We start from the raw sequence: 16,385 nt of genomic DNA on the forward strand, positions 1-16,385 counted from the left end.
GATTTCTGTGGCAAACTAAATTGCTAGAAGTCTTCCACTTAGGAAAAGAAGATGAATGGGGAGTTGTGTCAGCAGTGTTAGTGTGGGAAACGTAAAGTGGAATATCTGAGAAGGGAAGACTTCTCAGTCTTCCAGATGCTGTACTTGGTGTTGCCTTCCTCTTTGTCAGCAATACAGCTCAATAGCCTGTTGTGCCAAAGCAAAGTTGTGTGGTCAAAATTTAATCCCTCATTTCCCAGCTTTAAAAATTTCTATCTTTGCTATACTCCTGTCCTTTCAAATAGGAACTCATGCATGCATAACGAATGCATGGATTTCTGGGTTTTTTTGTCAATTTATCCTTTGGAGAGCTACTTATATTCCAGCTGAGTGATCATTGTGGTTTAAACTTCGATACTACCAACATTTGCACCACAGACCTCGATCTCTAGAGTTCATGGAGTAAACAATACTGGTAGTATGTCACTACCTCTTGTTGAACAGCTGTTAAAACAAAGGATGGTTATTAATGTGTAAAACAGTTGTTCCATTGATAGGGAAACCTAGGATCGGCTCTAAATCCTGTAATTTGGAGTTTTCTAGTAGTTGCACATGCTTTCACCTTGAACTTCCCTCCTTTCTCTCCTGCTTGCTTGTTTCCATCCTGGCCCTTTTGTTCTTTGGCTGTTTGGCCCCCTCTGCCACCTTAACCCACATGCTTTTATTCTGTTCCTGTAATTCTCCATGCTTTTCTTATCACTCCATGATTAAATCCATTTTTTTCCAGCTCATCAATAAAGTGAGTTGTAAGAACACAGGAGAGAGTGTCCTCACTTCTGATACAATAACCAATGCCTATGCCTGGAGCCAGACAATTCACTAAAATCAAATTTCAAGTCTGTGTCCCAAAGAGAGTGCTGCTAGAGATTCTTAACAAGAGCTCTTGAGAAGACTGTAATTTTCCGTAATCTCAGTTCGAAAAAACCTGTCTGCTTTGATTAAAACTTCCCACTAAAAAATTCAGCCAGAGGCAGGCATCCTGTGTGGGAGCTCTCTAACTCAGCGGCTGACATCTGGCAAACACTGAAGGCCTGGAAACAGGCTCCCAAGATAGAAAGTATCATTTGATATCAGTTCTAGCTGCCAGTTTCACTTCTCTTGCCTACGGTAAGAAGTATTGTTTCAGCTACTCAGGCGGTGCAGTCAAGTGGAGAGAACTTTTGTGGGGTAAAGGGTACTCACGTGAGAGCTCCTCTGGTCATTGCTACTTGTATTGAAATGTCTCAGAGCAGTGTTAATCAGAGAGCGCTTAACTTCAAGCAGTGCTAGAAAGTCTGCAGCCCTGTATGAGCAAAAATTGTTCTGTGGGTTATTATTTTATTTTGCGAAAAGCTGAGATAAAAAGAGGCATTTCTAGGCGCCTGATTTGGACAACTTTGAAATCTAATCTGTCTTAACCTGAACTCTCAGAACTATTAATTCGAGCCAAGCTGTGCCATATAATTATGTTGGCTATTCCCTGTGGTGCAACATTGTCTGCAAAAGACACTGATCACGTGAGTATAGCACTTTCAAGCAATTATGACCTATATTGAAAATTATTGAAGCTTAACTAATTATCTAGCTAAAATTCAAAAGAAGAAAGCTCCTCCTCCAACTCGACATTCCCTTCCTTCCTAGTGAAATGATGGGTGCTTGAATCAATGGGAGTTTTGCTACTGACTTCTGCAAATAGAGAATAATAATGAGTATTTATTGCCGCTTTCCGCTTTTCATTTATCTGACAAATTAGATTTTGCAGTAATTCTTGGATAAGGCAATGGAAACTTTGGTTTCCATTCCCTCTCCAAATGCCATGGGGAGTTTTTTCTGTGTAAATATTATATATTACAGCATTCATGGGGTTGATGCTGATGCTCTTTTTTTAAATTTCAAGTCAGGTGACAAAATTAAGGGTGGGCTTTTTGTTCTCCCGATTCCAGCTAGAGTGAAAGTCATGCGGTATTTCCACTCAATGTCTTGCATATTAGAGTCTAACATGTACATGTTTTTCTTCATTTCTGTGCATGACATAAATCTGATTGATTGAGAAATGATCAGGTGGACAAAAAAAATTGCATTGGAGATTTTTCTTGCAAAGAAAATTGGTGTAATTTTCTTTGAATTCTCTTGGCTTATCATGAGCAGTGAGTACACAGCACACTAACTATACACTGAATATTCCTCCTCTTGTTTCAGCAAAAAATAAGGCTTCATTCCGTCTTTAAACACTCATCTTCAGTGTTTGAGAGACTAACATAAGATTTTTTTTTCCATAAATACTCGAAAATCAAGTTATTATTTTCTTTGGCCTGGTCACAACTCCTTTGCACTCAACTTTCTGTACAGATGTGAAGATTTAAACCTTTTGAGCAGACTACTGACCACAAGCAATTTTCAGATTTTGTGTTCAGCTGTATTATTTACAATTTCAATCTGTACTGAAGTGTTATGGAAATTAGTTGTACTGTTGTAGTGTTGAAGTTTGAATATCAAGTAGCTGAAAGTGGTAGTTTATCAGTTTATTACTGATATAAAAGCAGAATTATAAGTAATCTCAATTATGATTAACTTTCAAAAAATTCCATTTCTGAATGTTTTTAATGGACTAAAATATGATTTTCCTTTCCTCAAAGGTTTTAAATACCTAACACAGAGTAATGTGCTGTTATTAGAGCTATTTTTCTCTTATGAAAGGAAACAAAGCCATATTCCCTACAGATACACACAAGCACTAATAATCTCAAAAGCAGTTGATACTCAACTGGTCTGAAACATGTTTCTTTGGCTCCTGTGCTGCCCCAGGAGGATTTTCAGAGCCGTGAGTCCCACTGAGCAATGCTGGTTCATGCACACAGTTCTCATGGCATTTATGGTTTTTTCCTCCATTTAGTTTTTGTATAATCCACTGGTGTTGCCCTGACTGGTGGCCTTATATCTGTTATGTCTATACCTGTAGCATTTCATACCGCAGAGATATGCTGCAGCACTAGAGATTTCTAATCCAGTCACTAGCCTCTTGGCTAATTTGAGATAGAAAATTGGCATGCAATAATAGACTTCAGCTATAATAGAATTTACAATTAGTTTAACAAAATTAATTTAGATGAAGAGATACCCATTCAGAGCTTTTAGTCTTTAAAAAACTTTTATACCAAGTACTCTGCCACAGTGGTTTCTGCTCAATGTCAGGCTTCCCATGGGCACAGGGATGGGCGGCGGGGTGTCGAGCTCCTCTCCGGGGCTAGCAGCCTACAGCGCACAGGGGTGACGGGGCAATGGCTGTGAAGGCAGGGGCCCAGATGCCTGCTGACCTCGCTCCTGCGAAGCTGGGAACCCGTGGCCGCCTCACCCTGGCCTCAGGAGGTGTCGTGGCAGGTCTCTGCGCTGGATGGCTCAGGGGAAAGGCAGCACGTTCCTACTCCTCCTCCAGGGAGAAGCTGGGGATGTCATGGGCATCCAGGAAAACAGCTTGTCTTTTAAAAGATGGATCTAGCTATATGTTAGATTGGGAAATATGCCTAGCAGTGCAAAGCACTTTGTCATTTACTGTGCCAGAGAAGTCCTGGTGTGCTTATTTAACACATTTATTGATCGTGGACTGACTGTTCAGCTTGTTACATAAACATTCTCTTGCATGCAGAGAGCATCAAGGTTGATCGAGGTCACATAAGCAGTTTGATGTGAGTAAATGTGACCAGAGCTCATACGACATTTGTTGCTGGGCCTCTGCCCTTTCTCCGCCTGCTCCAACATGTGGCAAAACAGATACTACTTTCAAAAGGAAAATCCATCACAGCAATGGGAACAGGGAGTGTTTCTGTCATATTACCTAGACATGCCACACCTGATGTCGATAAAGAAACCTATAGGACATAATGTGGATAGTCAGAATTTCTTGCCTCTAGGAATTTCGATTTCTTAAAAAAAGAACATATAAAGAGAGATGGTGGTGATCTTTCTGCAGCACATGTGCCTCATACACCACAGACAAATGTAAGTTGGTAAAAGCTGTAGAAAAAGATATGGTGATTCACAGGCCTAATCTTTTTAGCATTTTAAATCAACCTGCTTATTTTGTGTGGAGAGTGCATTTTTAAAAAGCATCCTTTAAAATTGTTAGCATCTGCTTTCCTGTGACTTTAAGTACTTTTCATATCAGAGGAGCTTACAAGAGTGTTAAGTTCAATTTCTTTAAAGGCTCATAAAGCGTTTTTTTAAATGCACGTTTGCCTGGGTCTGGTGTCTGGCAGGTCAGCTTTTGCACTAGTGGGCAGATAGGTTAGCATTGCTACAGTGACCCTAATTCTTCCAACTCATTGGTAGCAGATTAGGTATGGTGTATATAAAAAAATTATCTCCTCCTTACTTCAATAAAAGATCTGAATCTGGGATCATTAGATAATACTATGTACAGACTTAATGTAGCTCAAAATTGCTCTCCTCCCACTTCTTACTGACTGCACCCACATTTGCATCCCATCTTACTGTGTGTCAACACTCGGGCTTGGAAGAAGATCATACCCTGCAACAGAACTTCCCACTGTCTCTTTCCAGCCTTGGATGTATGGATCTTATGTCCCAGGATGTGATGATATACTTTATCCAGAGTGCCAAATGAAGATTGTAAGAATGAAATGAAACAAGAATTAAGCCGCAGTATTACTTCATGCAGATAATTCTTAAAAAAAAAAATGTATAATTTTCAAAATATATATTTTCAAAATATAATGTAATTCATGAAACCCACAGTTTGATCTCTTACTCTGGATCCTTAAGTGAGAGATGAAAAATGCCTCTAGAAATTAGCCTGGGAATGAAAATTCAATTACAGTGGGTACTAAAAATCATGGACCCAATATAAAAAATGGTTGGGTAGCATTTCCTCCACACCATATCCTCTATTAAGAGCTCACTGTTCTGGAGACAGTAATTACTGATTTCTGGTCCCATAGTGCCTAAAATATTATCACCTCTGTTTCTGCTAACATTCTCTTCTGCTCCCTTGGTACCAACTGTCCTTTTCCTTGAAAAGGACTAATTCAATTAAATTAAAATCACAGCAATGATTCATGCTCCTGGTTTAGCTTGGAGATTTAGCGCTGAAAGAGGGCTTATGTGCTTGAAAGCTTGTATTTTTTTCCAGCTCTCCCAATCAAATTTGCCTTTATAAGCATTGTCTTGGAGCATCACAAGCTACAACAACATTGCATTACAAATACAAAGCATCACTGCTGATTTCAAAAAAAGGTGTATGCAATCGGAAATTACTGACCACCCACTTCTGCTCTGAGTCTTGTTTCAGTAGCTTAATTTTTACTTAAAAACAAGAAAGCAGCTTGTATCTGGAGCTGATATGGCAGCTGGGAGGTTGCACAGGCATGAGGTTGCAACATCTCTTGACTTGTAGTGAATTAGCCTTAATTATTGAAACTCATGAGTGGCTTAACAAAACCCAATCGCCTCTTTCTCTCTTCCTCCTCCTGCCCTCCCTTGGTTTTGCTGGTTTCATTGTTTGTTGGCATCCGTTACTGTCAATGTCTGCCTGTGACTGGTACAGAGAGGTTGGGCTGCTGGATCACAGGCAGGGAGCTGTAGATAGGGGGTGAAGAACAGCTCTGCTATTTGTCCATTTACTAGAAATTGCTTGTTGTGATGCAAAAGAATAAAAACTGTTCAGCAGCTTTATTGGTCAGTAATCTATATGATAGCTGTAATCTGTACAAGAGTCAGCAATTACAGTGAAATAATAATTTCTGATTGACATCATCTGTATTTGTAATTCTAAATTTTGTGTGAGACTTGCCAAGTCCTTTCTGGTAAAGAAATACGGTGTTCACGTCAAGATTATTGAAACTGCGAAAACAAAGTGACGGTATTAACTGAGCCTTTCCCTGAACTGCAGAAACTGCATTTAGATGTATCAGATGATTTTTATGCTTTCTCCATTAAAACTCCAAGGTGTATTCCATATTTTTAGGTTCTTTTCTTAATTTTTACTTTGTGGGAAAAAAAAAAAAAGGAATGTTAATTTGTTTAGTGCTGAGTTAAAGCTTGGCAATAAAAATCCTGTCATTCATTAAGGGATTATTTTAGTTAGTAAGTGCATGATGACAGTAAAACTGAGAGATGCAGTTTATAACTCGGCCTTTATGGGTCTGATGGCTACATCTCTGCAAGTGAAAGAAACAGGCCAAGACTCACTGGCTGGAGGGCAAATAGTGTGGCTTGGCTTGCACTCCTGCAGCTAAGCTCTCTGGCCCCCTTCCCAAAACGGGACAGCTTCATCCACAGTGCTTATCGGGCATTATTTATGTGCTGTCTCCACCTTGGTGTGGTGTATGGAAGTGGTAGCTGGCTTAGGCCAAAATCATGCCACAGAGTGGTTAAATGAACAGCACTCTCACAGGGTGATCATAGGGTGACCTCAAACCCATGCCGTGGCCTTGTTTAGCCTACTGCTGCAGGTGTAGCCCGCTGTGCTAGGTGTTACACAAGTGCAGAACATGAATTATGAACCTGAAGAACTTATCACTAACATAGAAAAGAAGCAATAGACAGAAAAGGGCAGAAACGGCTGTAGAGGGAGCCACTGAAGCAGTACTGGACAGTAAGATCAAGTTTTAGCAGGCAGAGAGTAGGGTTCACCTAAGAAACTGAGGCATCCGCAGTGTGGACAATTGCATCTGTATGGATAACTCAGAGCTCCTATCGTTGTAAATAAGGGGTAAAGATGCTTCTTGCTCCTGTAAAGGGAATGCGAGTGACTACCGGGCTCCATGGCCTGCAGAATCTGTTTGATAGAAGCCTTTTTATTGGATTATACGTCAAGTCTGCAATCTCTTTTGGTGGAGAATTGCTTTCTCTATATACAGTTCTAATCAGGGCAATCATGGACAGATCTTACTTGTGGAGCAGTATGTGAATGTGGGAGAACAAGAGAAAGTATGATGGGATTTTTATCTTCACACTCCAAACACATTCAGTGCAAGCAATGAAAACACAGAATCACAGAAAAAATTAAGTTGTAAAAGACCTCTGGAGGTGTCCTGTCCAGCTATCTGTTCAAAACAAAGCCAATTTCCAAGTTATATCAGGTTTCTCAGGGCCTTGTCCGGTCAAGTTTTTAAAAACTTCAAGGATGGAGATTGCTTGACATCTGAGCTTTATAGGTCCCTTCCAACCCAAACTATTCTATGATTTCTGTACAAGCTGTGCCAGTGTATCACCACTGTCATAGTCATAAGTTTTTTTCCTAATACATAATAGGGATTTGCCTTTCTGTTCTCTCAGCCTCTTGTCACATACTACGTTTCTATTCCCCAACCATCTGAGTGCCCCCTGCTCTGGACATACTCCAGTTTTTCAACACCTCTCTTTTACTGAGGAGTCTAAAACTGGACTCAGTTCTCCAGATGTGGCCTCAAGAGTGATGAGCAGAAAGGGGTGATCATGCCCCTTAACTTGATGGTTATGTGCATGGTTGGACTCGATGATCTCAAAGGTCCTTTCCACCATGAAGATTCTATGATTCTATCAGTGCACTGTGTAATTACCATAGGAATGGGTAAGACAGATTTTTAAAGTCATTTTAATCAGAGTTAAGATGTAAGCTTACAGCATAGAATAGGTACAAGAAGAAAATGATAAATGTAAATATTTCAGCTGATTTTCTGTGTGGAGAAAAAGCAGTCACGCTAATGCATTCATATATTCTAATAATAAATGTCAGGTTTTTAATTTATTATCAGATACAGCAAAGTGGATGTCATTGTAGTGAATAGCTACACAGTACTAAATGATATTCAACCAGACATTGTTTAATCCTTGGTACCCCTCTGAGTTGGTTAAATAGCATACTGGAAGTTAAATAGAGAGCAGGTAACGTCATTGTTTGGCAAAAAAAAAACAAACAAAAAAACCAAACAGGTCATCCCATGTAAATGTATAGTCTAAAATGATTGAAAGAATGACTTGACTAAGTTCACACAACGAAGACATCATTATTAAAAATGGCCTAGGAATGCGGCATCTTCATTTGTTAAGAACCTGACAACACAAATTGTATCTTAGGTCCAAGAAAACTAGGATGCAATAGCTGGAACTTCAGGTGTGTAATATCTGTCTAGTCTATGACTAAAATGTCAGAAACTGATCTCACGAATATTATTTTAGGCATTATGTGATGATTTCAGCATTCCAATATGGAACCTATTTAGCATTGGTGTTTACAGACTTTGTTTCATTGATTTTCAAGCCTCCTATTGTTCAGCAAAATGTTCTTAAAATGTGAAATAATCTTCCTGTTTATGTAATAAATAGTTTGATTTCTTGGGTTTTCTAAAGCAAACCTTGACAAAGAGAAAAATCAGTCACTAGTAGCAAATGGGAAAGTACGTCTAGTATATCTCTGCTTTCCCTTTTTTTCTGTGATTAAGTTGTACGTAGACATCTTGAATATACAGTTTTCCACATAAAAAGCTGCTATTAAGGCCATGAAGAGATTTTCAGGGATTAGCAAGTGCTGTCTGGGACTTTCTGCATTACTTAAATACACTGTCTCCCTATTTCAGTGCGTTGATTAGTTCCTTTTGTCTCCTTCCAGAGTTCCTCCATGAAAGCCGTCAGTGCTCCTAACTTGGTAAGAACAGTCATTTTTTTCCCATGTGATACTTATCCTATTGATTTTAACAGAAACACACTTTTACTGCACTTGGAGATATGCAGAATGTGTCTCAAAAGCAGTGAATTTTCTCAGTCTTGGTATCGTCATTCTTAAGAGCCTTTTCAAAATGCAAATTAGAGACCAAGCCTACAGAATCAGAAATTTTAGAGCACATGCTAATTGCAGAAATCTGAGATGGTTGCGCTGAATGGGAGGTTGTCAGTCAGGCTTGCATTAATGTGAGCTCTGAGGATTTGTATCGCTAGCTTAGACTAGCTCAAGGGGAAACACAAATCTTTTCTCTCACAGGGACTGCAGAGCTAACTCCCAACTCTGTCCTCTTGCCCCTGAAGCTCGTTTAATTATTGTGATCTTGTTACCATAATTCAACAACTTTAAAAATGAATTCAATGCAGATCAGTTAGTCAGGATGTGAAACGGTGTTTCTTACACTGCAAAATTATAATGTTACACAGTGATCTAAATTACCAGAAGGCTGTGGGGCAATTCAAGTGTTTTTACGCTTTTTCAGATTACAGTATTTCTGAATCAATAAATTCCCATAAAAACAAATTAACAAAACAAACCAAAACCAGCTCAAAATTGTGTAGTTAGTGTTTGCTTTTTAAGCTCTAGGGTTATAAATAAATGTATTTATATGGGGGTGGGAGGGTTTACTGAGCAAGTAATAACTCTTCAGTTAAACAAAGTTCATCATTTAGGTAGATTAAATACGTTCAGAGAGTCACATTGGAAAAGGTAATTTTTAGAGTTCACTAGAAATGAAAAAATGGTCAGATAGAAGACGACAAATGAGTTGAGAGATGTGGTGCTCTAGTCAATGCTTGCAACAGGCACAGAAGTGGCTGGGCAGAGCTCATTGCTACCATGGTACCCCTGTCCTACAACAGGACTGTTTGATGGATTGTTTGTCCATCCCGCAGGTGGGGGTGGCCAGAGTGGTGACGCTCCAACCTTGACTCTTGCTGAGGCAGTTCTGCATTCTCGCAGGCCACTTCACAAGACAAGCTCACAGCCTTGCTTACAAGTTTTCAAGGCTGACCTGTGGTCTCAATTATAATGCTTTGTTATCATGAGAAGGAGGTTTCAGGAACTGTCCATTGACATAAAGACAAACAGACTATTCTTACCAGCTGGTGGCAGAGCGCGGAGTCGTAGTGCAGCTGTTTTGGCTTTGCGAAGAAATGGAGGTGTGAAAATTTCTGGGAAAATTACAGTAGTGGCCAACAGCAGGGGAAATTCCAGGCCTGATTTAGACCAGACCACAGACTGCCAAAATGCTCTTAGCATCCTTGCCCTGGTCTGTTAGGAATTACGTAACTAGGAACAAGATAAATCAGTCTGATCTAAACCATGCAGGGAAAAGCTCAAGCTGAGAAGCAGGTCTGGGGGTTCTGCTCTCTGGCTCTGTAGGATTATAATAAACCTTTCTGCTAAATTTCCTTCTTAAGCCTGCCTCCTGTAAAAAAGACAAAGAGCACAGTGGTTGGTAGCACAACACACATCATGTGTTTGGAATGATGACATAAACAAGTTCGTGGAAACAACAGTACAAAACATCTACTGATGGAGGGAAGAAGGGGAGGTCTCTCGCATTCTGCAGATGTACAAAATAGTTTCACTGTCTTGTACCAGAAGCAAATGTACCAGGAATGTCTTCACAGATTTTGGTCCTGCGACAGGAATTCAGTAACTTTCTTTGTGTAAGAGGGCACAGTAAGGTCCTCCAAAACTAATTTGGCTAAACAGTAAGCCATATGACTTATGTCTTTATTGTGCCTAGCCCTGCCTGAGACCTCTGAGTACCAGCATGTGATTGTCCTTCATCATAGCAGTGTTACATGTGAGATTGTGTGCCCTGGAGTGAGAACTGGGAAAGGTACTAATGTGTGTGGAATTACACAATACAGGAGAGATGTGTAGAGGAAACATCTGCCATGCGGAGTAGGTGAGAGCAAACGTAAGCAGCAGCAGAGGATCTTAAATGTTGTGAGTGTATTCATGTGTCTGCCTTGTGAGACTGTCACTGCCAGCTGAGCTGCACAGTGGTGATGAAAATAGCACATGTATGTACGCATGGTGCAGCTTTATTTGGGACACCATCACTCAGTCAAACTCTGTCTTCTTGCACCTAGTGAGAGTAGTTATGCAACCACTGCAGAGACAGCAAGAGGCACAAGACAGTAAATGCCTTCTGATGAGGATAAAAGGTGAATTGAGCTGGCAGTCAAGAGCTCTTCTGGCTCATAAGAACAGTGGAAGAGGAAGTCTTTTCAGCATCAGCATGCAGAATGTGTGCAGGAAAGGGAAATGGGAAGCTGGAAGAAACAGACAGCAGAACAGGGAGGAGGATGAGACCTAAAGCAAATTACCTGGGGGTATAAATTAAGCCTAGAGAGGTAGCCCAGTTTCATTAGCAAAAAAATAGCACAGAAAAGGTGAAGCAGGATGGAAGAAATCTGTTTTGTACTGGGCTGAGAAATGAGTAGGAAATTAGAAATAAGATTTAACGTGGCTTGCATGTTGCTCTGTGTATGTGAGTATCTGGGCAGTGAACTCTTCCACAATAGCCAGGATCTTATATGCAGCAATAAATGCTATCACACCTACAGGTTTCCTACCTCTTGCTAATACAGAGGACACTGTGTGCATACCTTTCACTGAAAGCAGCCGCAGCTCTTGCAGATGATTAATGCAATTCTCCATTTCCAGACATTGATCCTCTGGTGAGGGCAGTAAAGTTGAAACTATAATGATTGGGCTTTTCATTCCTAATCCTTCTAGTTTTGCAGGGTATGTTGTCATGGAGGTGGTTTTTGTGTACTGTGCTTTCTTGTATCTTCTGAATTCTTTGCATTAGTAGTGGGTTCGGCAATGGGACTAGCAGTTACAGTATCTCACAGAATCCTCTCTCCAGGGAGAGAACTGTGGCAGTGGAAGGTTTATTATAGATTTCTGTAATAAAACATTACTGGTTTGTGTAGAACAAGGCAAGGCTAAAGAAATTAATTGTCTTTTGGGGGTTTGTGATGCTCTGAATTTTCTGTGGAAGTTTATCCTTATGCTCTTGGATCAAGACCTGAGAGTTGTGTTTGCTACAAGAATCTCTTTTTGTATAAAATTCCTTCGTGTTAGAGGACTAAACGCCTTGCTTGTTCCTTCTGATCACTAATCACAGCTGGCATTCTTGATTCTCCAGGAATTACTACCAATTCAGCATTTCCACCAAACTGGTGCCGCTCCGGGGATGGGCAATAACTTACTACCAGAATCATCTACTCTTGCATCCCTGTCAGGAAATCTGTAGTCATTCAGGGACTGATGTAACTATTCGGGTTCTTTTAATCAGCTTGTAAGTAACAAACACAATTCTCTTTTGCTGATCAAATTGCTCCCAGGGATGTCTGTACAACCATCACCCAGATTTCTTCGCTGTATGTGGAGTTAGTCCTGTGTATATGTTCAAGCAGTACTTCATTTACCTGATTGCATGTGTTTGTTGTACATTTTTAGCTGGCATTTTATTTTATCCATGTACTAACCATACACCCAAACTCTAATCACTGTCAGCACTGTGTGTTCCAATTTGGATGTTTTCTGGTCTGTTATCCTTATTGTACTTACACTTTAGCATATGAGAGAAGCCACACTAAAGGTATCTTGTGTAAACTTCTGATAGTTCTTTGATGGTCTACAGACGTCTTGATCACTAGTCCATTACTTATCTGCATATCAGTTAACAATCGCAAGCCATTCAGTTGCACATCTTCAATAATTCTGGATACAAGCTTCCTTTGCTTTGGGCCTACTTTGCATAACTGGAACAAACAATTGTGCACCTCAGTCTTCATCCTTGAGCTGGGATGAAGCCACAGAGAGACCTAAAGATGAGGACAGACATCTAATTAGTGTTTGGAAAGTGGGACAGTGAGAGTGAAGGAAAGATTCTGTTTATGCCAGAAGCTTGGTCAAGGAGATAAGCTGAGTGTACCAATTGGATTTCCAAAATGCATGCACCCATTAAACCTGTAATCTAGATGAGCTCTGATGAAGGCATGAGAATCACTTGTTGGGCTGAAAGAGAGTTTGTAGCTGACTGGAACAGTAGCAAGTGCCCTTGTGTGAAAACCTGCAGTAGCTGTGATTAGCTGTGGGTGCAGGGTGGGTTCTCTGAGATGACACACTGCAATGGCCAATTATCGATGCAAGCGTGAATTGCAACCAAAGAAATGGAAACAATTTTGCACATTTTTAAAAAATACTTTTCTCTGCCTGCATCACCCACATCACTTTCTCTTCTTCTCTTTCTTCACTTTCAGCTTCAATATGAAGATCTTGCTGCTGGCGACCTGAACCGGGCAGTGGGTCATGTGAGAGGCAGGGGTATAGTCATATGCCAGGGGCCAGAACAACTGAAGAGGCAATATGCTAGACTATGTTTTTCAATTTAGAGGTTAAGAAGTGGTGCGTTTGTAGTGGCTTACTTTAGCTTATTTTGTGCATGCAGACAAAATTTCCTTTTTGAGCAAGGCATTGACTCTTTGACTCATAGAGAACGCCATTTGCTTAAATTTCTCTTCCACAAGAAAGCAAAAGCACAGATCACAGTCCTAAGTCTAGTAGAAAAGAAGTCCTTTAAGTTATTTAGAGCTTGTTGGTGAATGATTTCTGGAAATGTAGACAAGTTGTTTTGGAAGTTTGTTTGGTTTGGGTTTGGGGTTTTTTTTCCCCAACGGCTATAATTTTTTGAATAAAGTTTAATAGTTCTTTTTCTGGTGCATTGTTGTGGTTTGGGCTGGATTGGCCAATGAGAATGACAAATGTTCCCACCCACCTCTCTCTCCAAAGAGAGATATAGCTATAGGCTTTGGGTACTTATGACTGATTTTAAGCACTCTGCACAGTTTCTTAGAATGTAAATCATCAGCTGTAGTAAACTTCATGTTTTTGTATATGTCATGTACCTATACCTTCTTGCTAGCCTGCAAAGTAGCGCAGTCCAAATAACAAAAAAAATTTCAGCCCTTATAATACATTTTAAGTATTATGGGGGTTTAACAAACTATATAAAAATGGTTTGGTTTATTTCCTTATTAAAGGAATCTGGAACATTTAAAGATTTTGGCTGAAAAATATGCTCCCAGAGACTCTTTTCTACCAGTGATAGTGGAAAAGGGGATGTTAGAGCAAGCAGGTTAAAAATCTTTTCCAAAGAAGTGATCGAAATTGCTCAAATGAGAGTTAAAATTTCTGGTGCTGATAAACATGCTTTGACATACTAATTCTCCATAGGGTCACAGTCATCTTTCTAACACATACATTGTCATTTACTTGAACTCAGTTCAGCTGCTAGTGGCACGACTAGCCTTCTAAGAACATTACACCAGATGTCTGGTTTCAGACAAGAGGTATTTTGACACACAGATTCCCCCTTGCGCATACTGTGGAGGGAAGGAATAAAACCTCGCAGGCAAGTAACTGAGCCGAGCTGAACTGTGGGAGGTGTCTGTGTTCACCTCCTGTAGCTGCTACAGGCTTCCTCTGTGGCCAAAGGCAAGCTGTTCTGTCAAGAAGCACGTCTACACCTCACAATCCCTTTTTCCCCAATGGGTCTTTCTGCCGTCAATGACATGATGGCATAGCTCATGGAGCTTCTTTTGGATGTGCACAAGCAGGAGACTTTCTGCTCAGTCTGTAGAAACTCATGGCCTTGGGTTAATCCTCATAGCACCTCAGCAGTAAAGCATTGTACAAGAAAAAATCCTGACCTTCAAAGAGATTTCAGAAAGGAGTGGGAGGAAAGCACAGAGTTGCAAAGTGGCTTATTTTAGCTCACCTGCCAGGTCAGCAATAGGGACAGGAACCAAACTAGCCTGTGATGCCTGCTGTTACTGATCTCACTTTAACAGCCTTTGAGTTAATGCAGTGTTCCCTCCCATTTGGATTGTCTTATATACATTTGGTTTTTATCTAGATGAAAGGTTTGATATGTTCTTCTTAAACGGAATTTTGCTTTTTGCAGCTACTCACTGGTGTGCAGTTGGTAGATACACAAATAAATACAGTATAGGAGAAAAGACCTGGGGCAGCTTTATAGTAGGAAATCAAACCACAAATATAGCAGGGTACTGGAGTCAATGAGTGAAAAAGAATGATTTGGTTAGTTCAGCATACTTGATTTCCAAAAATCTTTTGGTATGTCCTGCCTTACCAGAGAGTCGCTAAGGAACAAAGCAGTTAAATAACCGATTAAAATGTAGAATCAAAGAGTTACAAATAAATGGCCAATTTTCATGATAGAGAGGTAACTATAGTCTGATTTTATTACCTGCTGGCTCAGGCAATGATTATGTCAGTCACACCAGCTACAAGACTCTCAAAGACAAATCAAAAAGCACAGGGCATCCCACTCGGTTCGTACCCATTGATCTCAGGCTTGGTCACTGCTCTTGGGATAGTTTGGGATAGTTAGGAGAGAGCAAATGATTTCTCACCATATCAGAGAAATGGCCTGCTGAATGGCTCTTGAGAGCTGGACTGGTCATTAGATGCATAGCGGGCTAGATATATGTATCTATGAGGAAATGGAGTTCAACTCATTTTTCATTTCATGGTGGAAAAGAAAAAACAGAGTGAGGGTGTAACAGAAATATATGGAGTTATGAACGTCTTGTGGAGGTGGAATAGACAACCATGATTCAGTGTCCAAGGAAATAACTGAGTATCAAGACAGAAAATTGACAAAGACTGAGTGTTTTATTATACAGTTTCATAATTCAATTATAGAACTAGTCATCACACAGATGCTGTAGCAGTCACAAATGTAAATGATTTTCGAGAGTAAGTAGACAAAGTCAGAGGAAGAAGGTCCATCAAATATTACTAAACACAAAGACACGTAAATAATTTTGGCTTTGGAAGTCCCTAAGCAAAGATTGCTGAAAGCTGGAGTGATCTATGAAAAAACTATGGTAAACCTGCCCTAATCTTGACTTTTTCCTAAGTGCCCAGTGGTGGCTACTCTGGGAGGTTAGAGGCTGACTAGACAGACCTTTGTTTTGTATCTGCTTCTGCACTCTTATGGTTACTGCAAATTCAGGCCACTGGTCTTCTGGTTGGTTTTGGTTTTATGTTTGTATTCATTGAAGGTTGCTTGAGACAGAGATTTCTCTTGCTCTGTGGAGGTATGGTCTCTAGGGGAATGGGATGGGTCCCTGATTGCTCCCCAGGGCTTAATGTCCTACTTTCATAGACATTGTAATTAAGAGTTAGGTAAGAGCTATTTGAAAACGTGCATAGTAAACACAGAATCTAGCTTGACATGCTCATCCCACAGCTAGAGTCCTGTTGTTATTTGCATGGGAACCTGACAGGTTTTTTCCTTTCTCCAACTCTTCTGCCTCTGAGGCTCTCAGAGCCACACAGTTCGTCATTGCCCACAAAAGTAAGTACTGACTAGCACAAGGCACCCTGGCTGCAAGCTTCTTCCTCCCAAACCTCTCCCTGAGCATGTGTCTTCCAGTGTCCCAGAGACACAAGCCTCACACATGCCATTCAGGAAGGGAGAACTTCCTGGCAAAGAACCATTCCCTGGCTCTCCCAGGGGTGCATTCTCAGCTTATTTCTTGCTAGCTGCCCCAATTCAGGAACAGCCCTGCTGCTTTCTTGTATAACGTGGAGC

General features: G+C 40.4%; 1 protein-coding gene across 1 annotated transcript in view; it reads left to right on the forward strand.

Moving 5' to 3' along the window:
• Positions 1-1,264: 1,264 nt before the first annotated feature.
• SPATA13 (spermatogenesis associated 13) overlaps positions 1,265-16,385 on the forward strand; it is a 186,840-nt gene continuing 171,719 nt past the window's right edge. The window contains exons 1-2 of the mRNA XM_074569072.1: positions 1,265-1,535; positions 8,624-8,659. Coding sequence (XP_074425173.1) covers positions 1,485-1,535; positions 8,624-8,659 — 87 coding nt within the window. The 5' untranslated portion in view covers positions 1,265-1,484. The remainder of the gene's footprint in view (positions 1,536-8,623; positions 8,660-16,385) is intronic.

The sequence above is a fragment of the Larus michahellis genome, chromosome 1 (assembly GCF_964199755.1).
Source record: "Larus michahellis chromosome 1, bLarMic1.1, whole genome shotgun sequence".
Classification (NCBI taxonomy): domain Eukaryota; kingdom Metazoa; phylum Chordata; class Aves; order Charadriiformes; family Laridae; genus Larus; species Larus michahellis.